Source organism: Lissotriton helveticus, chromosome 3_1, assembly GCF_964261635.1.
Source record: "Lissotriton helveticus chromosome 3_1, aLisHel1.1, whole genome shotgun sequence".
In the NCBI taxonomy this organism is placed as follows: Eukaryota; Metazoa; Chordata; class Amphibia; order Caudata; family Salamandridae; genus Lissotriton; species Lissotriton helveticus.
Window position 1 is genome coordinate 1,172,364,007 of NC_136061.1, and position 23,948 is coordinate 1,172,387,954.

Sequence of the window (23,948 nt, forward strand, 5' to 3'; positions counted from 1 at the left end):
CCCAGGGTGGTGTGGAGTGCAAAAAAACGATGGATTTAGGCCCAGCTCCTTGTACTGGGGTGAATGTATGACATTGTTCTACATTCTGTCCATCAACTATGTTTTTTGCAATGTTCACCCCGAGTGGGCTGGGTATGCTCAGACGTGAGTCCCAGGCTCTCCACACCACTGGAGTCAAGCTATCGAGGCTGATGAAGGCTGATAGCCAGAAACCGGTCCTTGGATGCTTGATTCCGGTCTGGGAAAGACATGGCTTGGTAGTTCGGAATGGACTGTTCCCATGAGGCACAGAGTCAGAGCTGATTTGCATATAGCCAGTGTCTAACCCAGGGTGGTGTGGAGTGCAAAAAAACGATGGATTTAGGCCCAGATCCTTGTACTGGGGTGATTGTATGACATTGTTCTACATTCTGTCCATCAACTATGTTTTTTGCAATTTTCACCCCGAGTGGGCTGGGTATGCTCAGACGTGAGTCCCAGGCTCTCCACACCACTGGAGTCAAGCTATCCAGGCTGATGAAGGCTGATAGCCAGAAACCGGTCCTTGGATGCTTGATTCTGGTCTGGGAAAGACATGGCTTGGTAGTTCGGACTGGACTGTTCCCATGAGGCACAGGGTCAGAACTGATTTGCATATAGCCAGTGTCTAACCCAGGGTGGTGTGGAGTGCAAAAAAACGATGGATTTAGGCGCAGATCCTTGTACTGGGGTGAATGTATGACATTGTTCTACATTCTGTCTATCAACTATGTTTTTTGCAATTTTCACCCCGAGTGGGCTGGGTATGCTCAGACGTGAGTCCCAGGCTCTCCACACCACTGGAGTCAAGCTATCCAGGCTGATGAAGGCTGATAGCCAGAAACCGGTCCTTGGATGCTTGATTCCGGTCTGGGAAAGACATGGCTTGGTAGTTCGGACTGGACTGTTCCCATGAGGCACAGGGTCAGAGCTGATTTGCATATAGCCAGTGTCTAACCCAGGGTGGTGTGGAGTGCAACAAAACGATGGATTGTGGCCCAGATCCTTGTACTGGGGGGAATGTATGACATTGTTCTACATTCTGTCCATCAACTATGTTTTTTGCTACAACTTTGATGGCACCAGTCGGCTGTTCGATGGGGCATGCATGGTAGGAACTATGTGGGTGCTCTACCTTGACATAGTAAAATGAAATTAAATGAAATACCAGCATTTGTAAAGCGCACAGCTACCTCCGGAGAGGGGTCCCAGCGCTGGGGGCCCTCGGGAATATTAAGAAGCTATTGCCCAGAGTCACATTGTGCTGGGTTAACCTGCCGCCGGCACCGGTGATCAGACCTTGAACCCTGTGGTCCGGAGTCAGGCACCCTGACCACTGCGCCACACCTCTTCCACAAGTGACATGATGTGGATACAATAAGAAAACAGTGCCTACAAATTAGTATTGGACACTGATAATGTTTGAGGACTTGAGGAGTGTCATGTAGTGCATTCAGCAGGCACTGAGGGACAGTATGTGTACTCACAATCTCCTGTAGTATTATTTCTCCCCCCTCCTTCTCTGGGATCACATCCATTAGAGTGTGACTATAGGGGGCGTCCACACTGAACAGACCATGAGGCAACTGGCCCCTGGGCACCAGGTAAAGAATCCACTCTGGGATTATGTATAGTTCCCCACCCTCCAAGTGTGCTTTTTACTACTTTTGCATGCATGCTATGAATGAGTATTTTTATATCACTTGTAAAAGGTTTGTTAAAGTTTTACAATATTGATTTTAATGTTCAGTATTGCCATTGTGCACTTCCCTAGGATATTTCCATGATGGGAACTTTGACCATTGTGGTTTCCAGTTTTCGTTCAGCTATTACCACTGCTATACATACTTTTTTTATCTCTCCCTCAACTAGGTATTAGTTACTGGTGACATTTGGAAGAGAGGTAGGACCTCCCAACATTTTTTATGGAACTCTTCACTAATATTAAGGGTAGGGATACATATACACAGCCTTGTGGAATGCCCCAGACCTGTATGCTCTAGTGAAAGGGCAGGAACATGTTGGCATGATAACTCAGCGGTACGTAAGGGCCATAGCAACCACGTATGTCCTCTGAAATTCCCTTATGGTACTTTTTATTTAAGCCTAGGATGCCACCTAAATAAAGGATACTTTGTGGCATATCTTAAGGCTATTTTAATTACTGGACTGGATCCAAGTATTTTATTATCCAGAGAAATGATAAATTTCTGAGACCTCCATCAGGTCAGCCCCCCTGAGGTTGAGTCTGCCCAGATAGTATCATCTCATCAGGGTGGGACATGGTGGCAAATGATGCAGTATTATCACATTATGTGAGCCTACCTCGTCCAATTCTTGGAATTGTCAATTTTTCTGTAGAGAGAGCAGCAGTTGGTCGATAGGTTGACTCGAACCAGGGCTAAGGGGAGATTTTCCTAAGCATGCTAGGAGTGTGTCGCGTCAATTTTGTGCTTTGTATACCCCTACTTGGCCATTGATTTGCCTTGTAAATGAATGGTAAGTAGAGTAGATGTCACTTGTGATGTTTTGGGCAAGATGTGATTTCAAAGCTGACATGCATTAATAGACCTGTGCTTTGACATTTTGCAGACCTGAGGGCTACTGAAACTTTACTTTGGCCAGTGCCTAGAGTTCTAACCTGGGTTGGGCATTGATGTGTGGTTCATGGAGCATCTACTACGGTCTTCCCTGAGGTCAATGTGTTGGAGAGCATGCCAGTCCTGCCGGTCCCTGGCCTGGCTAGTGAAGGTGGCTCTGGCTGTTGCAGGAACCAGCTTCACGGAGCTCTCACTGGGTCTTTTTTAAGCTGTTCAAATTGGACAGCCAATGCCTGGAGCCCTACTCTGGTGGACAAGCCCAAATGATTCATGCAGGCTTTGTGAAGCTGTCTCAAGATTTCTTTATGCTGGAGCCTCAGCCGAGGGTGGGTCAGTTCCTAGGCACTCACACAGGCTTTATGAAGCACCCGCTGCACTCTTGGAAGTGCTCCATGCCTCAGAGGATTACAAGATTTCTCTCCGGTCTTGTGGCAATGTCGCTTGGGTACAAAAAGTGCCTTTGGTATGTGTCTCATGCAATGGACTGGGAGCCAGACCCCAGACATTCACAAGGGTTTCATGATCTCTCACTTGAGCTTTGGTCACATTTGGTCACACTCTGTGCCCTTATTGAGACGGTCCGTCAGCCCTTGATACCCAGGGTGGGTGTCTCTCATAATGGGACTCATGAATGATTAAATAAAGTGGGTGAAGCCCCATGCACCTTCTGGGCCTACAGAGGAAGCCTTTAATCGGTGACTACTAGGCTGGGGCTTACAGAACCCGAAAGAATCAACAAGTTGGAAATGGCGGTTCTGGCCAGCCCTTCTACCTTGTTGTCCACTACCTTTGAATCAGAAGGCCCTGACCAGTTGATAATCAGATAACTCAGGCACACAGGAGCTGCTACGCATAGTGCCCCTGCCCATTGGAGCTATACATTTGGAATGTCCATAGCTCTAGAATCACTGACCAGCAATTCTCCCAGCAACTGTGCCACTGCATCATTGAGCCATCTGTTCATCCTGCTGAACCACAACCCCACCGGAATAGGCCAAGGACTATGTTAGAAATTGGGATTCTGGCTGGCAGAAGTATGCGCCCATCCAAGTAGGAACCACAATCCAAGTAAGAGTAAGTCACAAACACACCCTACATTAATATGTGCTCACCCCCTGGTAGCTTGGCACAGAGCAGGCAGGCTTAACTTAAGAGGCAATGTGTTAAGTATTTGTATTTTGTAAAACACTTCGGGCCATATGTAGGTGGCCAAATACCGGTCAGTAACGGCCGATTTCGGCCGTTACCGACCGGTATTTGTAGTTTCAGATGTAGGGGGCCAGAAAATTACCGATTCTGTAAATTTACTGAATCGGTAAATTTACAGAATCTGTAAATTACCGAATGGGTAAATGTACAGAATCGGTAATATGGGATGTAGGTGGCACTGGAAACAGTGCCACAGGCCCTTAGGAATTCGTTATTTACCATGAAATACTATTGCATGGTAAATAACTAATCCCTGTGTACATGCACATCTGTGCATGTACACCTGTGCCATGTGACACACATACATGCCCTTAGGGCCCTTAGACCCTTAGGGCATGTATGTGTGCCACATAGCACACAAGCCAGAATCAGGGGTGCAACAGGGTGTCAAAGTGACACCCTGTACCCCTTGACAATTCGGTAATTTTACCGAATCGGTATTTACAGATTCGGTAATTGCCATTGATTCCTATGGGCCTCAAGGCCCATAGGAATCAATGGCAATTACCGAATCGGTAAATACCGATTCGTTAATTACCGAATCTTACCGATTCGGTAATTGTTACCGAATAATTACCTACATGGCATTTACCGATTTGTAAATACCGGATCGGTAAAATTCGGTATTTATGATTCGATAAATGCCATTTACCTACATATGGCCCTTCAACGGGTAAAATGGCAAAAAAACTATCACAAAAAGATACCAGACCTGATTAGAAATATAGAACGTACTTTAATGAACCAAACAAGACAAAATTGACAAAAATCCAATAAGTAGACCCTGAGATATGCAATTTAAAAGATTTAGGTGAAAGTAGCATATAAAAGAGAAAAGCGCCAATGATGGTTATTTTGTCGCGCCAGATCAGGACACAGTCATAAGTTCAGGCTGATTATGATCGAGTGCTGGCAGGCTACAGAGCCCGCTGAACACAGTTACTTTAATTCTGGTGCACGATCTGCGCGGCGTTACTTTGCAAGGTTTCACACCTTCCAGTGTCAGTTCCAAGAAGGACCAGCACCTTAGATCCAATTCCATGGGTCCAGGACTGAGGTGACACTACTTCAGAAAACAGGAGGCAAGTCAGCAAGCCTTTGGAGTCACTTTGGTTCTGGGTTAGAGGGATGCAGGTCCAGTCATTCTCACTTCCAGACAAGAGGCGCAGCAGGCAGCAGGTCAGCACAGCAGAACAGGAGTCCAGCAGAGTGACGGTCCTTTCAGCAGCACAGCAATCTTTCTTCCTGGCAGAGTATCCATAGGTCCAGAAGTCAACTGAAGCAGTGGTATATGAGGTCCAGTGTTTATGCTTTGGGGCCCTGGTACTGGAAGGTCGGAGAAGCTTCTAGACAGTGGCTTTGAAGTGCAGGGAATCCCGTTCCCCCCCCCTGCCCTGGCTCCAAGCTGGCTGGGGTGACAATACAGGTTTGTTAGGCCTATTGTGCGGAGACAGGGCACAACCTTTTAAGGTGCAAGTGAGCTGTGTTTAACCCCCATCAAACCATGATAGATAATACTTTATTTGATTTAAAAAAATCATAAAAGGGTGGACTTACCACCATGCAAGCAACATTTTCATCATAAAAGCAACACAAAATCAACTTTGAATCAACTTAAAAACTAATTTAAAAAAAAAAAAATTTTGTAAATATATTTTTATTGCAGAATTAGGAATAACCAAAAGCAACTGGCCAGCCTATACACTGATGGCCCGCAACATTCAGATTGACAGTAACATAATACACAGCCGATCAGCCCATATCCCGGAGGCAGGGCGGCGTATCAATGAATCAGTACGCTGGAGGCACTTCAGTGTGCGCCCTGGTCGGGCCCTAGGCCGGATACAACATATCGCATCTGCTTTTACCCCAGAACACCCTAAATACCCCAGTCCAGCCCGCCTTAGGTCATTCCTCCAGTATTCTTCCTAATCATCATGACTATTTCCCAGGGCCCCCCAATTCCAGGAGGCCGCTGCGGGCCGGGTAATCTCCCCTCCCATGATCCCTACCCAACGTCCCCCCCTCACCACCAACTGCTGCTAACGCGGGCACCAATAGTCCTCTCCTGCTCCAGGGAGCCAACTACCAGGAAGTTCTGACAATCAAACAATTCCATGGAATCCCGTCTCATACCTAATCGGGTTCCTCGCCTTCCATTAAGTAATCCCGTAAAGCCTGCACCACCAGCTCCCAGGATCGTGCCAGTTCCAAGCATTTCTCATTACCAGTTCTAGTCGCCTGACGCATCCTTAGCACACTCTCACAGCCCGACCATTTCAGCAACTCATTCCTCCATCGCCGCACAGAGGGCCCCTCTTTAGACTTCCAGTGCCAAGTGATTTCCCGCTGTGCCAGTATTAAACCCATCCCAATGAATTTGCTCGTCACCTTGGTCTTTTTGGTGTGCGGGAACCAAAGAAGCAGGCATGCAGCCATATCAAAGTCCACCTCCCGATCCGTAACCGCATTCAGGAGTTCCCCTACTTCAGCCCAGTAATTCCCTAATCTCGGGCATCCCCACAGCATGTGGTCCAGGTCAACCGCAGGTACTAGACATCTGGGGCATATGGCGTCAAGCACGTGAAAGTGTCGACGCAACCTCTCCGGGGTCAAATACGCGCGATGAATAACGAAAAAATGCACCTGCTGAAATCTCGCATTCCTCGTACCCTTCCAGGTCCTGTGCAGCACCTGAGCCCACACTGCGTCCGGGATTTGTTTGCCTATGCTGGCCTCCCATCGTGATTTCAACTCAACCAAAGGCACCAGACCCTCGTTTAACAGTCTGTTGTGCAGTGGTGTCACTGGGGTTGGTGTCACCCGGTGCGGGTAACTCATGGTGTCACCCCCTCACGACTTACCGCATGGACCACCTCGGTCGGAAATGTACGGCGCTAGGTACTGACTTACTCCCTCTAGCTCCCTCTCTCTGTCTAGTTCACTCTAGCTCCCTCTCTCCGTCTTACTCCCTCTAGCTCCCTCTGGTTTCCTCTCTGTCTTACTCCCTCTAGCTCCCTCTCTCTGTCTTGCTCCCTCTAGCTCCCTCTCTTACTCCTTCTAGCTCCATCTCTCTGTCTTACTCCCTCTAGCTCCCTCTCTCTCTGTCTTACTCCCTCTAGCTCCCTCTCTGTCTTACTCCCTCTAGCTCCTGCTCTCTCTCTCTTACTCCCTCTAGCTCCCACTCTCTCTTACTCCCTCTAGCTCCCTCTCTCTCTCTCTTACTCCCTCTAGCTCCCTCTCTCTCTTGCTCCCTCTAGCTCCCTCTCTCTGTTTTACTCCCTCTAGCTCCCTCTCTGTCTTGCTCCCTCTAGCTCCCTCTCTCTCTGTCTTACTCCCTCTAGCCCCCTCTCTCTTACTCCCTCTAGCTCCCTCTCTCTCTTACTCCCTCTAGCCCCCTCTCTCTCTGCCTTGCTCCCTCTAGCTCTCTCTCTCTGTCTTACTCCCTCTAGCTCCCTCTCACTCTGTCTTGCTCCCTATAGCTCCCTCTCTCTCTCTTACTCCCTCTAGCTCCCTCTCTCTGTCTAGCGCCCTCTAGCTCACTCTCTCTGTCTTACTCCCTCTAGCTCCCTCTCTCTGTCTAGCTCCCCCTCTCTCTGTCTAGCTCTCTCTCTCTCTCTCTCTTACTCCCTCTAGCTCCCTCTCCCTCTGTCTTGCTCCCTCTAGCTCCCTCTCTCTCTATCTTAATCCCTCTAGCTCCCTCTCTCTCTGTCTTTCTCACTCTAGCTCCCTCTCTCTCTCTGTCTTACTCCCTCTAGCTCCCTCTCTCTCTGTCTTACTCCCTCTAGCTCCCTCTCTCTCTCTGTCTTACTCTCTCTAGCTCCCTCTCTCTGTCTTACTCCCTCTAGCTCCCTCTCTCTCTGTCTTGCTCTCTCTAGCTCCCTCTCTCTGTCTTGCTCCATCTCTCTCTCTCTCTGTCTTGCTCCCTCTCTCGTATTCCCTCTAGCTCCCTCTCTCTCTGTCTTACTCCCTCTAGCTCCCTCTCTCTGTCTAGCTCCCTCTCTCTGTCTTACTTCCTCTAGCTACCTCTGTCTCCCTCTCTCTGTCTTACTCCCTCTAGCTCCCTCTCTCTCTCTGTCTTACTCCCTCTAGCTCCCTCTCTCTGTCTAGCTCCCTCTCTCTCTCTCTTACTCCCTCTAGCTCCCTCTCCCTCTGTCTTGCTCCCTCTCTCTCTATCTTAATCCCTCTAGCTCCCCCTCTGTCTAGCTCCCTCTCTCCCTGTCTTACTCCCTCTAGCTCCCTCTCTCTCTCTTTCTCACTCTAGCTCCCTCTCTCTGTCTTACTCCCTCTAGCTCCCTCTCTCTCAGTCTTACTCCCTCTAGCTCCCTCTCTCTCTCTGTCTTACTCTCTCTAGCTCCCTCTCTCAATCTTACTCCCTCTAGCTCCCTCTCTCTCTGTCTTACTCTCTCTAGCTCCCTCTCTCTGTCCTACTCCCTCTAGCTCCCTCTCTCTCTCTGTCTTGCTCCCTCTAGCTCCCTCTCTCGTATTCCCTCTAGCTCCCTCTCTCTCGGTCTTGACCCCTCTAGCTCCCTCTCTCTATCTTACTTCCTCTAGATTTACTCCAGCAAGACAATCATGCCCTCCCACCGAACACATGTAGCTCCTTCCACCGGCGCCCTGACATCCAGCACACAATGCTGAGGCCTACTTCCCCCTGTTGAAGTAACCCCCAACGACCCTATTCTCCCCATTATAAAGAGCAGCCAGGGGCATGACGCACAATTCAAGTCTGTGACCCCCGTCTACCCACCATTTCTCAGTCGAGACAGTTGCCCAGACAGACTGCCAAATAAAAGTGCAGTGGAGCTCTTAGAGAAGCCCCTAACAAGCCAGGAGCGCTAGCGGCCCCCTGTCCTGAGCCCTATGCCACAGCCGTAAAACAATCTGTCACAAAACTCGTATCTCATTCCCTGCCAGATATTGCTATGAATCTGTCTTGGTCCCAGCGCAGGACTTTTGTTCTCCCCGCCCGTGACTTTGACCTCATTTAAATTATGAATTTAAATCCGATAGACTGCCCCACTTACCCTGCTGCTCTCCCTGGCTGGATGATTAATCAGCGTGGGCCAGAGCTCCCCCAGTACCACCTTAAGGATGAAGAGCTGGCACAGACGTGGAGACAACTGCGCGCCGGGCACCATTTAATTTAAAAAGAGACTGTGTGAGGTGCAACGACGGCGAGCGTAATCACGTAAGTGACGTAACCCGTCACATCCAAGCAAAACTGATGTATTGTGTGTTCTGGCTGCGGAGGGGGGCCCTGGAGCGCTGGGGCCCCCCCCCGCAACTCGTGGGCTGCGGGGGCCTGTGTTATGCCGGTAGCGACAGTAAAGGTGAGAGCAGACTCGAGGCTGCAGTGCAGATTGGTGTCACCCCTAGTGTTGGTGTCACCCGGTGCGGGCCGCACCCCCCGCACCCCCCTAGTGACGCCACTGCTGTTGTGGAGGCAGGTCACTGCCTTGACGGTGCCCGCGGCCATCACCACATATTGGCACGCCAACGTCACCTCCGGTTCTACCAATCCAGTTCCCCAATGCCGCTGTATCGCCGCGGCAACCGCCGCATGCAATAGGAAGGTACCATTCGGCAGGCCGAATGGCTCCTGTAAAGTCTGGAATGGGGCCAGCGTGCCGTCCACATAGAGGTCTCCCACCATCTGCAAGCCCAGGTCTTCCCACGCCAACAGATGGGACCAATCACCGCCATGCGGCAGGGCAGTCAGCATCCCCAGCGGAATCTCCGGAGCGTACGGCCGGCGCTTCCCCGCCCTCTTCAGATGCCTATTCCAACACAATCTAAGCGTCCTTTCCTCCACCGTAAGATCCCTATCTGCCAGTCTCTGTTGCATCACGATAGCCGACAAGACATGCCTCTGAACGCCGACCCCCCGGCCGCTATCAGGCCCCCTAAATTCCCTAGCCACATTTTGAGTCAGGATCTGCAGCTGCGCCGCCAAATAGTATAACTCAAAGTCGGGGACTGCCATCCCTCCTTCACATTTGGGTCTCATCAAGGTGGCCAACGCCACCCTCCGGCGACCCTGGCCCCACAGAAAGCCAGTCACCAACGTCCTCAGTTCCCGAAAGATCCTCTGCGGGATCCATATCGGCAATGTTCTAAAGTAATAGAGCAACCGCGGGAGAGCCACCATTTTCAGCAGCGCGACACGACCCAGCACCGACAGCGGGAGGGACGCCCAAAAGTCCATACTACCCCTCAGCGCCCGGATGCAGCGCCCCACATTCCCCTCAAGGAGGTCTACTGCTGCATGGTAGATACGCACTCCCAGATAAACAAAGCAAGAAGGTTCCCACACTACCGGTCTCGTGAGCAGTGGGCTGAGCGCGGTCTTCCGCAATGGAAACACACAGGTCTTAGTCCAGTTCACCCTGAGGCCTGAGAGCCTCCCGAACATGCCCAACATATCCACTGCGCCTTCCAACGCCCTTCCGGAGTCCGCTAAGTACAGTAACAGGTCGTCGGCATATAACGAGATATAGTGCGAGTCAGGACCCTGTGCTATCCCCTCGTAATGAATGCCTGACCTAGCCTGCGCCGCTAGCGGCTCCATAGCCAGGGCAAAGAGCAGCGGGGAAAGCGAGCAACCCTGCCTCGTGCCCCTACCGACCGGATAAACCGGAGAAACCAAGGTCCCCAACCGCACCCTCGCCTTAGCCGAGGAGTAAAGTACTCTCGTCCAACGCCGGAACCCCTCCCCAACTCCGAACCTCAACAGTACGCCATCTAGAAAGTCCCATTCTAAGCTGTCAAACGCCTTCTCGATATCAACCGTCAGCACCACTGGGCCCTGTTCCGCTTCAGCTGCACTATCTATAACCCCGATCAACCGACGAACATTCATCGATGTGCTCCGAGACGGGATGAAGCCCGCCTGGTCCCCATGCACCAGGGAGGTCATCAGCGGTAGGAGCCTGGTAGCTAGGATACGACTCAAGATCTTGTAATCTACAGTCAACATAGACAATGGACGATAAGAAGAGACATCCAATGCATCCCTGCCCGGCTTCAGCAGCGGCACCACCAGCGCCTCCCTCATCGAGTCGGGCAACCGCCCCAACAGTCTCGCTTCCTCAAACACAATCTGCAGCCTGGGTGCCAATACCTCCATAAATTTAGCGTAGAACTCGACCGGCAGTCCATCAACCCCAGGGGTTTTGTTCCTTGCCATATGACCTATCGCCCCTCTGATTTCTGCCAGGGTGACAGGCCCCCCTAGATCTCGGGCGTCCTCCCCATCCAGTAACGGTAAAGGAATTCGATCCAGGTAATCCCCTATTTCCGTGGCCGTCGCCTCAAGGTGGCTGGCATATAGTCCTGTATAGTAAGATTGGAAGCGCCCCAGGACCGCCGATTGCGAATAGATCACCTCCCCGTCCTCCCGTCGCACACTCAGGACCGGGCACCCCCTAGGGTTCGGATCAGCCAGCCTCGCCAGGAGCCTGCCCACCTTATCTCGCTCCTCATGCACTTTCACAGCATACAATTTGTAATCATAGCACCGCAATCTCTCTGTCTCAGTCGCCACAGTCTCCTTAGCCTGCAACAATCGGTCTTGAAGCTCCGGCCGCTCGGGCCTCTGCTGTTCCACCCCTCTCAACACTTCTTTCGCTTTCGCAAGGTCATTCAGCACTGCCCCTCTCACAGTCAGAAACCGCCCCATACACACCCCTCTCACCACCACTTTCATTGCATCCCATTCAATCGCTCTAGTCGCTGTCGATCCAGCATTTTCCTCGAAATAGCCGTCTATGCCCTGGCGCACTGTGTCGCAAAACACCGGGTCCTCCAGCGTCTCCGGACGCAGCCGCCACGTAGGAACTGCCGATCTCGCCAGCTGCCATTGCATAGAGAGCAACAGGGGGTTATGGTCCGAGATGGTCCTGGACAAATACTCAGAGCCAGTTACCACCCTCGCCAATGAATCGCTACACAGCACTGAATCCAGTCTGACATGCAGGTCATGCAGCGTAGAGAAATAGGAGTAATCTCGAGTTTCAGGGTGTTGGGCCCTCCACACATCCACCAGACCCCATCTCTCCTGCCAATCCCGCCTATGGGTCGCCAGTCGGCGCACCGGGGAGTCAACCAAGGGCGGGTGTGATCTGTCCATCAGCACATCAGTAATGGAATTAAAATCCCCTGCTAACAGTACGGGGCCTGCCAAATAATACGCCAGTGATCGCGATAAACCCTCGAAGAAGCTAGCCTGATCAGTGTTGGGGGCATAGACGTTACACAGCACAACCTCCCTTCCATGTAGCCGCCCCTCTACTACCACATAGCGACCCTCTGGATCAATCTTCTGACTCGTGACCTGGAAAGGCGTGCCCGCTCTAACCCATATCAACACCCCTCTGGCGAATGCCGAATAAGTCGTGCCAAACACCTGACCCCTCCACCTCTTCTGCAACGCCCCACATTCCTGCTGTGTCAAATGTGTCTCCTGAAGCATCGCTATTTGAACGCCCCGCCGCACCAGGTAGGCGTGTACCTTGTGGCGCTTCACCATAGTTCGAATACCCCGGACATTCCATGTTATACATTTCAGGTTAGGTAACGTCCCCATAGAGCATCAATCCGAACAGTGGCACACGCCAATATGTAATACCCGCATCGCAGCATTGGTGAATCCCCTTCAAAACATGTTCCCCAACTCCCCCTAACCCCCTCCCCAGGACAGGGCCTAGTAACCCAGCTTCAGCCCCGTTCCAAACTGCAAACACCCAACACATCACACTAACCTGTGGTCGTCACCACAGAAGACCTTAAGGGTCTAATGAGGGCTATGGAGCCCCTAACCAGGACGACAGAGCAACCACCCTGCGCCCACAGCCCCACACTGTCACTGCAGCCCCGTACCTGGTAGTCAAACAAAGTTCAGGATCATTCGCCCCTTCAGGCCACCTAGAAATGTTCAGCAGCCATTAGTATCATCCATTAAAGATACCATCCGATGTCTGTGGGGTGACCTCCGGTCCCAGTCCTCCACCCGCTTCTGAATCTTCGTCACCGGATTTCTCTCCTTCTCCTCCTGATGCCGTGCCTCTGAAAGCGTCCTCCTGCTGCGACCCCGTGATGCTAGCCGTGGCCTCCAACGCACTCTGTCTATCGGCCAGCATTTGTGCCTCCCGTTCGGCTCGCTGGCGCCTATTCCTGGAGCGGATACGTTGGGACTTCCTGACCCTGACCGGCTGCTGGCGATCCCTGGCAGGCCTGTGAGTACGATCAGTCCCTGCACGATACAGTTCCAGCCAGGACCACGCTTCATCGGGCGTTTGGAAAAAATGAGTTCTGTCATCAACTATGACCCGCAGCTTGGCCGGAAAAAGCAAGGAGTACTGGAGTCCTTCTTCCCTTAGTTCCTTCTTCACCGACAGGAAGGAAGCTCTGCCCCTCTGCACTTCCTGCGTGTAATCCGGAAAAATCGTCACCTTATTGTTATCTACCTGGAAGGGCCCCAGGGACCTCGCCCGCTGGATCAGTAGATCCCGATCTTTGTAGTGCAGCAGTTTGACCACCATCGGTCTAGGTGGTCTGCCTTCCAGGGGTGGTTTGGCGGGCACCCTGTGTGCCCTTTCCAGCGAGAAGAAGGGGGACAGGCCTTCCGGCGCCACCACTGTTCGAAACCAATCCTCCATGTAGGACACTGCGTCGCCTTTCTCAATCTTCTCCGGAAGCCCCACCACCCGCACGTTGTTCCGTCGATTGCGTCCTTCCGCGTCCTCAGCTCGTCGCTCCAGGATCGCCAGTCTATGGAGAACGTCCTCAATTTTATGTTCCGCTGTGACCACTGCCGGTTTCAGCTCCTGGAGCAGTTGTTCATTGATTTTCACTCTGTCCGAGAGCTTGGCGTGGTCCGCCCTCAGTAGGCCAAGCCCCGTCGCCACCTGTGCTATGTCCTGGTGGAGCTCATCTTTCGTGGCAGTTATCGTGGCCAAGATAGCATCAAGGCGGAGACCCAGGCGTTGTTCCTGCGGTGATGGCCCCGCTGCGATATCGCCCTCCACGTCTCCAGATCCCCTGCGTCCATGCCCAGGCGGCGCCACAACGCCATCCCCCTGCTCGGCCATCTTGAAAGCGGGAAACAAGCAAGCAACTCCCACTGAAGCCAGCCTATAGTGGCGGTCCCTCCGGGCGGTTCGGTCTTAGGCTCGCCCCGCGATGACCAATAGTACATCCAAAGGAGCGTCACTCTCCAATGTCCGGGCCAAACACGACCACGCCGGGCCAACTATCCCTCCTCCACACTCAGCTAGTAGCCTGCAGCCCAGAGATGCACGCCGTGCAGTCCCCTCAACAATAACAGTGCGCCTCCACCGCCCCTCAAATCCAGGGAGCACTTGACCTCTCGCAACAGCGGGCAGCCGGAAGCTCGTGTCCCCGGGCAGGTCCAGCCAGCCGCACCAGAATGGGCTCCGCCCTAAACCCGCTGCCCTTGCAGAGCCTGCGAATGCTAGCCCACTTCCCGCGCCAGGAGAGGGTCGGCCGCGATCAGCGGGAGGTGCCACCCAGAGTCTTCAAGCAGGGCCCGGCAGCCGTCGGCGCAGGAGAGCAAGAAAATCCTCCGGCAAACACTTAAAAGGAGCACGCACCGGACCCCACCGCAGGTCCTGCCATCTCCCGCCAGGAAGCGTGCTCACCCCCAGGCGCCAGGCGCAATGCACAATTCCAACCGGGGCAGGTCACAATGTCTTGAACTGGGCTGTAGAATGCAGGCCACCGCTGCTCCAGCGCTCGTTGGGGCCGATATACTAGTGCGCAGGCCCAGCACACCCCCGCCGGTCACCAGGCGGGCCCTGCCCCTGCGATCAATCCGCCAGCCGCCGCTCGGCCAATCCGCCCCTCAGGACGCCCTGGCACTGCGGGCGGCTCCCACTTCCAGCGCTCCGACAGCCCTTTGTGTCCCTCTGCGCCTCTGTGGTCTCCGCTGCAGCGGTCGTATGCGCCCGGCGGCCCCTCGCTCCAGCCGCGCCTCCGCCCGCCCAGCGCAAGCCGGGGCCCAGCTCTCCAGCCGGCCGGGAAATCAAGTGGGGGAGGGGGCGCCACCCACCTCCGTTCGCCGCGCCGGACTCCGCTGCCGCCTTGGTCCGCACCCGCAGTCCGCCTCCCGGCTCACCGCCTCGGCGCAGCCCTCCAGGCGTCTTCCCTCAGTCTCGCGCCTCCACACAGCGCAGCCCTCGGCGCTTTCAGTTATGAGGCGCCGCCATCTTGCCTTCCTGATCCGGCCAGACCGGGCCAGTCGCCAGGGCAGCCCACATTCGGCGATCAGTGGCCAGTCGGGGTCCGGACGCAGCCCACTCGGTCAGTGACCCTCCAGGACCCCAGTGTCCGCCGCCAGGCTACCTGGGGCTCGGGTTGCAGGAGAAAGTACGGGACTTGGCGCGGAGCAACTCGCTCACGCAGCCATCCCGGTCGGCGCTTAAGCCACGCCCCTTAACTTAAAAACTAATATCATAAAATATGCAAAATTAGCGGGGAAAGGTCTAAAAGGAAAAAGAATAAAAGGAGTCTTGTGTGTTCGTTCTGGATACACATTATTTTTAACTCGTAATAAGAAGGGGAGAGGTGAAAAGGTATGGGAGAATAATAGGAGTTCACACAGGGGGCACGTTAACTCGTAATACAAAAAGGCGACCGTTTGGAGAGGAGGGGAAAGGAGTGGAAGAGTCAGCGGCGGCCAAAGCCTGGCCTATTGACCCCCATCAAACCAGTTAATGTCCCATCAAGGCCCATCAAGTCACACTTAAGCTCCCATTGTGTGTGACTGTCTAGAGGGAATGCACAAGGCCCAGCTGTCACCCACCCTAGGAGTGTATCCAGAGAAAACCAAAAGGCACAGAATGGTTAAAGTAAGAAACTGCCAACTTCCTAAAAGTGGCATTTTCAGACTTGCAACTTAAAAAACAACTTTATTATAAGTTGTGATTTTAAATTGTGAGTCCAGAGACACCAAGCTCAAATAGACTATATTTTCCCATTTGGAAATTACACTTATAAAGTGTAATAAGGTAATCACAATGTTTACCTATGAGAGAGATAGGCCTTGCACTATGGAAAAATTAGTTTTTCACTGCTTGGCCATGTAAAACCTAAAAATACATTTCCAACATTTTAAATACACTGCAACATGCCCTTGGAGCTGTCCGGGGCCTACCTTAGGGGTGATGTATATGTATCAAAAGAAAGGTTTGGGCCTGGCAAGAGGGTTACTTTGTAAGGTTGACATGGCAGTTTAAAACTGCACACACAGACTCTGCAATGGCAAGTCTGAGACATGTTTAAAAGGGCCACCTAAGTGAGTGGTCCAATAAGTGCTGTAGGCTCACTAGTAACATTGAATTTACAGGCCCTGGGACCATGTAGTGCACTTTACTAGGGACTTGCAAGTACATTAAACATTCCAATTGTGGATAAGCCAATGTTACCATATTTAAAGCAGAGAGCACATATACTTTAGCACTGGTTAGCAGTGGCAACGTGCCCTGAATTCTTAAACCAGCAACAATGAAATCAGCAAACCAGGAGGTCAGAGGGCAAAAAGGCAAGGGAAACCAGGCCAATTATGCTTGGTCTAACAGCCTGGTTATCTGAGATGTATTGAGTCCCCTGCCCACAAAGCCATTTTTCCTTGACTCCTAAGTCCCATGAGGTGGGGCTTACAGAACCCGAGTAGATCAACTAGTTGGAGTAGGTCATGCGCCATGCCACCCATCTCTCTGGCCTGCTGGCCAGCTAGCCATCAACCAGATGACCCTGATCTGCAGCTGACAGCTAGCCCAGGTTCACGGGTGTAATGACCAGAGTGCACAGGCCCACTGTAGCCAGATATCAGAAGGGCCATGGATCTGGAACTATTGACTGGTTGCCTTTTTCATGGAACTAGTAGACCTGGTGAGTCCTGTGTTGGTAGACGTTTTCAACAGGATGTTTTCCACGGGCAGTTTCCCTATTAGTTGGAAGGAGACCTCTGGTCTCCCGTTACTCAAGAAACCTACCTTAGACGCATCCATGACATCGAATTATCTCCCCATTGCCAGCCTTCCTCTACCAGCCAAAATTGTGGACAAAATTATGAACGTCCAATTGACTCAGTTTATTGATGACAATGGGTTGTTGGACCATTCTCAGTTTGGCTTCCGCAAGGAACACAGTACCGAGACAGCACTCATTAAGGCGACCGAAGAAATTAGAGTGGTTATGGACGGTGGAGGTGCCGCGGCACTAATCCTACTCGACCTCTCTGCCGTGTTCGACACTGTTGATCATACTCTCCTGATTCACCGTTTAAAATTTTTAGGTGTGGATGGCATGGCATTGGCCCTGCTGGCCTCCTTTTTGCAGGAGAGGAGATCAACAGTGTCGCTCGACGGGTTTAATTCGGAGCCTTACGTGCTGCCTTGTGGGGTTCCGCAGGGAAGCTCGTTGAGTCCACTGTTGTTTAATGTCTACGTCACTGAACTTGCGCTGCTGGTTAGAGATTATGGCTTTTCATTAACATCGTACGCAGATGACTCTCAGATTGTGGTTGCAGCTCATAAAAACAGAGCTCTCCTGCTGTGCAATTCCATAACTGCATGGCCGCTATCCACATCTGGATGAGTAGTCATTTTATAAGACTAAGTGAGCTAATGCATCCACTGGGTTAGACTTTTCCAAAAGATTGTAGGACTAATGCCACAATCTGGCTGGTGTTTCCTTTAATCTTCTGGGCTGATGATGAACCTTTTCTGGTTCATTTGACATTGTGGGTTGAAATGTTGACAACTTTCAAATGTGGACTATTTTTAACTTGATTGTGTATCAAGACACTCGTAGTACAAGTGTCATTATTAACATCATACTATCCCTGTCAGTCACATGCATAAAGTATCTTATATTGCAAAAGTGCACTTTTTTCACTACATCACTTTTCACTGCGCTGCCATCCAATAGGAGCACCTGAATTTAAGTTGTTTTTTGATTCTACATGACCCTTGAACAGTGATTTGTTCTAAAGAAAATAAATGCATGAAATGCATAAGTAACATCCACTTGTAAGAAGTGTTCCTTAACCCCTTCGACGCTTATGACGAGCTCAGCTCGTCATGAGGCACAGTGAAGCTGTGCTCATGACAAGCTGAGCTCGTCCTAACTGCCGCGGAACGCCCATGCAGGGCTAATTCCCCTCCTGCGTGGGCGTTTCATAGGAGTAGGCGTAGTTGTGACGAGCTCAGCTCATCATGAGCACAGCTCCACTGTGCAGCATGACGAGCTGGGCTCATCACAAGCAACGCGGCGCCGCGCGCGCCCCGTCCCCCGCACCTGGGGTGAATTAGCCCCACATTGAAGGGGTTAAAAAACTATTGCAGTAGATGTCAAGGGCTATGTTTCCCCCATAAGTACCATTTGTTTTTTTAATCATTGTTACTGGATTTCGCACTTTCTTCTGAATTTACAAACAATTTAGCACTGGAAACCCCAGAAACATGCGATGCACTAGAGGTGATAGAGGTGGCTCTCTTCTATCCACACTCTGGTCCCCAAGTTATGCACTGGCTTAGAGGCCAGCAATCTCACGCCAACTAAGGTTTAGTGGGATTCTGACATAGAGGCATTCAGGAATAATCCACAGATTGTAGCTTCGCCCAATTGCATTCTCAGCCAAGCACATACATGAAATGACTGAGCATTAAGTTATTCTCATACTGGCAGCATTAATTGTAACAACATATCCGTAGTATATTGAATCAAATAAAACTTGTCTTACAATGGTCAAATTCTGGCAGCGTTCCCTAAAGTGGATGAACAATCCAGTGCATGGTGTATTTTACTTCACAAAGACAGGAAGAGCTGATATTGATGGATCAAAAAGTGATGTTGTTATGAATGCTTGGCCATCACAAACATGTTATCCCTTTTGTAAGCTTTCTCACAATTCCTGCTTTAAATGCAAAAGTCAGGATGATAATGGGACCCCTCTTACATTTTCTGTATTCATACTGCAAGTAGAGATCAGTCGCATTTCTGAACTTCTGCTCTGTGGGACGTATCTGTCCTGCCCGAGCTTGAATTAGAAACAACATGCTGATGAATGGAATACTTGAATTAGTCTTACTCACTACCAATAGCTCAGCCCCTTCCAGTCCATAATTTTTCACCCAACATGCCAACTCAGTTTGGACCCAGCCGTATGCAAATCAGCCTTGACCCTGCTTCTTATGGGAACAGCGGAGCCCAAACTGCCAGGCCAGGTCCTTCCTGAACATGCAAAACAAGCAACCATGGACAAGTTTTTCTCTAGTTAGAACTCTTCAACCAGATATAGCTTGTTTCTAGTGGCACGGTGAGCCCAGGACCCACATCTGGCTCACTTAGGGTGTCAAATTCACTCAGGTGACATAGTGTGTAACATAATGATGGTTTTGGATGTGGCCCCTAGTAATTATCAGCGGCTGAGGTTAATTCAACTATTCCATCTATCACTTTTTTGTATACTTTAGTGTGTTGCTCTAAGTGTGACTGATGCCTAGACATGGGTCCTGTGGACACTGACTCACTTGAAGCAAGCTGTACCCAGCTGATGAGCCCATAACTACGGCAAAACTGATCATCGGTTGCATGTGTTCTGGCTCAGGGAGGACCTGGCTTGGCAGTTTGGGCTGGACTGTTTCGATTGGAGCAGGGTCAAGACTGATTTGCATATAGCTGGGTCCAAAGTGAGGTGACATGGTGTGCAAAATAATGATGGATTGAGATGGAGCCCGAGAACTTACCAGTGGCTGGGATTAATTCAAGCATTCCATCCATCGCTTTTTTGTATACTTCAATGTGTCGCCCTAAGTGGGATGGGCATGCCCAGACGTGGGTCCCATGCACACTGTGTCACTGGAGCAAAACTGTATCCAGCTAATACACCCATAACTAGGGTGGAACCTAACCTGTGTTGCTTGCGTTCCAGTTCAGGAAGGACCTGGTTTGGATGCTCTGATGGACTGTTCCGATTTTAGCAGGGTCAAGACTGATTTGCATATAGCTGGGTCCAAACTGAAGGGACATGGTGTGCAAAATATTGATGGATTCAGAACCGAGTAATTACCATTGGCTGAGATAAATTTAAGCATTCCATCCATCACTTTTTTATATACTTTACTTTTAAAAAGTTGCCATTTTCCAGTCCCAACCATTTGTGCCTTCTGCCAGTCCCGTGTCACATGACTCAGAATGGCTCTTCTGCTGGGGTTTGTGTATTCCTTTCAGACAGTAACACAAAGGGGGATTAGATGTGAACATGATGTGCCATCCTGGCAGGATGACTGGTGAGGAGCTGTTCCCAGCACCACTTGCACTTCAAATAGCTTTGCCTCATACTCACACAAAGGAATCTAACACCAGGCCTGCCTGCTTTTTGTCACACCTAGACATTTTGGAGCCTTGACAGGGGAGGGGAATAACTTTCCAGAACCAGATGTGGGGGTAGTACAGGGAAGCCTCCCACACAAAGGCTGGCACCAGCCATAAATATTGGACCTCCACTCTCCAGAACACTTCTGGACCTCTGGGAGTTACTGTCCTGTTGCTTGAGGACTGCCTAGCTGTCTCAGAAGGAATACTAGACCTGCTTGCTTTCATCTGAGGCTAACCCAAAGTGACTCCAAGGGATAGTTGTCTGACCTTCTGTGTGAACTAAAGGGATACAACAAGCTCCATATATCTCCCTGCAATTGCCCATCTGACCTGCTGCAACTGGTCTTGCTTGGGCCTGCAACTTGACCTGCCTGAACCCCGCTGGCCTGTGCTGGAGTGAGTCACTGATCCCAAAGTTCTCTCCAGGTACCTCTGCAGGTTTTGAACCCGTGCCTGGTATCAGAATGCACTCCTTCCTGCTTGTTTGTGGTTTTCATCAGAACCAACGTAGTATGATGCAACTCAGTGTAGGACCTCACATTGCAGCACTCACAGCTCCTGATTGCCGACCTCATTGGAACCTATGCAGTGCGACTCTACTCGATGCAGGACCTCACATCACAGCCCACATAGCTCCTCATAGAAACCAATTTAGTGCAATGCAACTCCACACAGGAACTCGCATCACAGCCCATGCAACTCCTGATCGGAAATGATGCAGTGAGACACAACTCGATGTAGGACTTTGCATCGCAGCTGCCCACTCAGCTCCTGATTGGAACCAATGCCAAGAGCTGTGAAACCTTGCATTAAGAGCATAAAGTGCAACTCTCAGCATGACTAATCTCATTACTATATCCAGCCCGCGCTCCATCACGGTTGACCTGAACTTGTGACTTTGGTACAGTCCAGTGTGACCAGATAACCACAGTTTATTCTTTGTGATGTGTGGTATTTTTAGTAAATACTTAAAAAGTCGATATTCCTAGTTCTACTGATTGGATTTTTGTCATTCTGGTATAATTTTGTTTATGGTATAATTCTATTTAATAAACTTTACTCAATATTTCCAACTTAGTTTAGGTAAAGGTCGACGTGCTTTGGCCAAATTACTGCCTCCTCAGGACTATGCAAGGCGAGCGCTTTTTTACGATCTACATGGTGTTGCCACACATTTTACAAGATTGCAGAAGAATTTTTCCACCTCCACCAGATGATTTATCGATTGACTTCATAGAGGGATTTCCAAGTGATAGCATTGCTACAACAGCCAGGACCATTACTTTAGCATCTTTAATTTAGTGCAAATGGAGGGTTAGAACAAGGAACTCCATCCCACTGGTTACAAAGTGAGGAATTTTGTAAATTGTATGGCGACACCCCATAGACTATAAAGAAAGCACTTGCCTTGTATAGTCCTGAGGCGGCCAAAATGGATTAGACCGAAACACGTCGACTTTTTCCTAAAGGAGTCCACAAGAGATGTAAATAAATATTCTTACAAGAAACACTAGTCCAGATACAACACTGTAAAGGTTTTTGATACTGGACTGCGGTGCTAATTGGACCCAGTAACAAGCAATACGCGGGCCTCAAGTGTCTTTTATGTTAAAATATGAGGAAGGAGTGTATGACTTGTAATCACTGAATCACTTTGAGAAGTTTTTTTATATAACTTTTAAAACAAGTAGGTGAAGCAAGTTGAAGTTGTCCAATAGTAATTAATAGACTATTGACAACCAAAATAACAGACACAATCAATCCCTCATGTGCCAATTGTTTGTTTGTTTTTTTGCTAAGTCATTAGTAAGTCACCTCTACTTACAGACAAATATTTGCGAATAATGAGCAAAATCAAAGAATTTTTGGAAACGTTCAATTTTGTCTTCTACCGTTTTTCCTTTATTCAACTGTGTTTCCTTTGAATGTGTTTTTTATACCCATCATGTGCGATCTGGTACTGTGGGGTCCCTGTTACACAACTTCTGCACCAATTAGACTGATTCTATCTGATATAAAAATGAGGGTCACTCATCATAAAATATTTGTGACTAGACCTAAAGCTACCACTATGTTTGCAATTTCCTGAATTGTATTTTGGAGGACCACCCCATGACAAATGATGGTTGTGCAATGCACACATTAGTGACTTGAACTATGCACATGTTGTCTACAACTCTGCATTTTAAAAACACTTTTTTTTTTACTTTACCACGTGTTATGTTTCAGGCGATCTTGTAAACAATTGCATTAAGAGGTGAAGAGAGCGCTACTCGTTTTTTGTTTACACGTACTAAACGTTAGTTTTGGCTTGTCAGATCGTATGTGTACGTTCCTTGTCTTGACACGTACCTTGACCTTTGTCTCTTTACTTCCAGGTTACTCTTGGATATGGTTCCTCGCGTCAGGCAAACGCGCCATTACGAAATGTTTGAATGAAGGAGGAGAATCTCCGCGTTTTGTTCCCCAGAAGACTGTCTTCGTGCACAGAATATACATAGGCGATTTGTGCCAATAATATATTCCTTGATATGCAGTTCGTGTTTCATAAGATATATTACATGTTTGAGTTAGGGGTATATCTGTCAAAGAGACGAGCACGCGCTGCGTCCCTCTCAGCTGAAAATACATCCTTTTGTTTACAATTTTCAGCAGCTGGCTTGGGCTGCACACCTGGGCACCATGTCATATGTTAATAAAAGATGTACATATTTGGCCCAGGTATTCGAGACAAGCACTAGCTCTGGTACTGCAATATTTTTTTTAAGTTGTTTTTAAGTTATGCCGAATGTTGTTGACTCGCGTGCCACGCAAGTGATGTCTAAATACAATTGCACAAACGTGAAACATGTTTTCTTATTATTATGAATTCAATAACAAGACAGCACAAAAGATCACCTTACCAGAAGCACCTCTTTCTCCTGCGAACAGCCTTGAACTTTAACGCAACGTCCATTAATCAAAAAGGAGCACAAGGGACAAGGATTTGCTGATCTAAGACTATTTTTATCTTAGTCACCTTTAACCTTTTCCAGGCCATTCTCATTCAACAACAGCACAAGCTTATGATGTTTCTAGAGTTAAATGTATAATTTAATTTCATACCGTCGTCAAAAGTCTGAAATATGTATCTTGAAAAGTAAACACCTATATTTTTTAGAGTTCAATTCGATGCCTGGCGTTCATAGCTTTGCATGGACAGAAAAAGCACACAAGTGTACAAGCTAAATGCAAAAGCAAATGTATGTAAAGTAATAATTACACCAGTTTGCAAGAAATGTACGGATTGTAACGTATTTGTTAATTGGGGGTATCTACTTACTTGTACGGGTGATAAATAGATATACTTGCAGAAAATGTGAATTTATGGTTAACCCCTGCAGTCAGTAATGGCTTGCGATCTTGAGGTACACAAATGTCCGTGATGGATTAATGTTAGATTTAGATTATTCTATTTACATAAACAATGGTTCGCCGTTAATAAAGCTTATGTACAATACCTCTTACTATCCTTGTGAGTGTAAACTAATGTATATTTGCGGAAAATCGTCATATCTATTTTGTACAGTTCTTGTAATTAGCATTTTCATCAGTTTCTTGAATGTAACGTAGAGCCAGAAGTCTTCCCGAGGAGCGGTATATTAAATAATATTCTTAGACCATAAGATATGTTCTCTTTTGATACATTGTGTATTTTTCTGTGATAATTTCCAATTG

The 23,948-nt window shown here is 49.4% G+C and overlaps 1 protein-coding gene across 1 annotated transcript in view; it reads left to right on the top strand.

Annotated features, from left to right (window-relative positions):
• TMEM163 (transmembrane protein 163) overlaps positions 1-23,737 on the top strand; it is a 967,557-nt gene extending 943,820 nt beyond the window's left edge. Inside the window, exon 8 of the mRNA XM_078683868.1 lies at positions 22,610-23,737. Coding sequence (XP_078539994.1) covers positions 22,610-22,670 — 61 coding nt within the window. The 3' untranslated portion in view covers positions 22,671-23,737. The remainder of the gene's footprint in view (positions 1-22,609) is intronic.
• Positions 23,738-23,948: the final 211 nt, after the last annotated feature.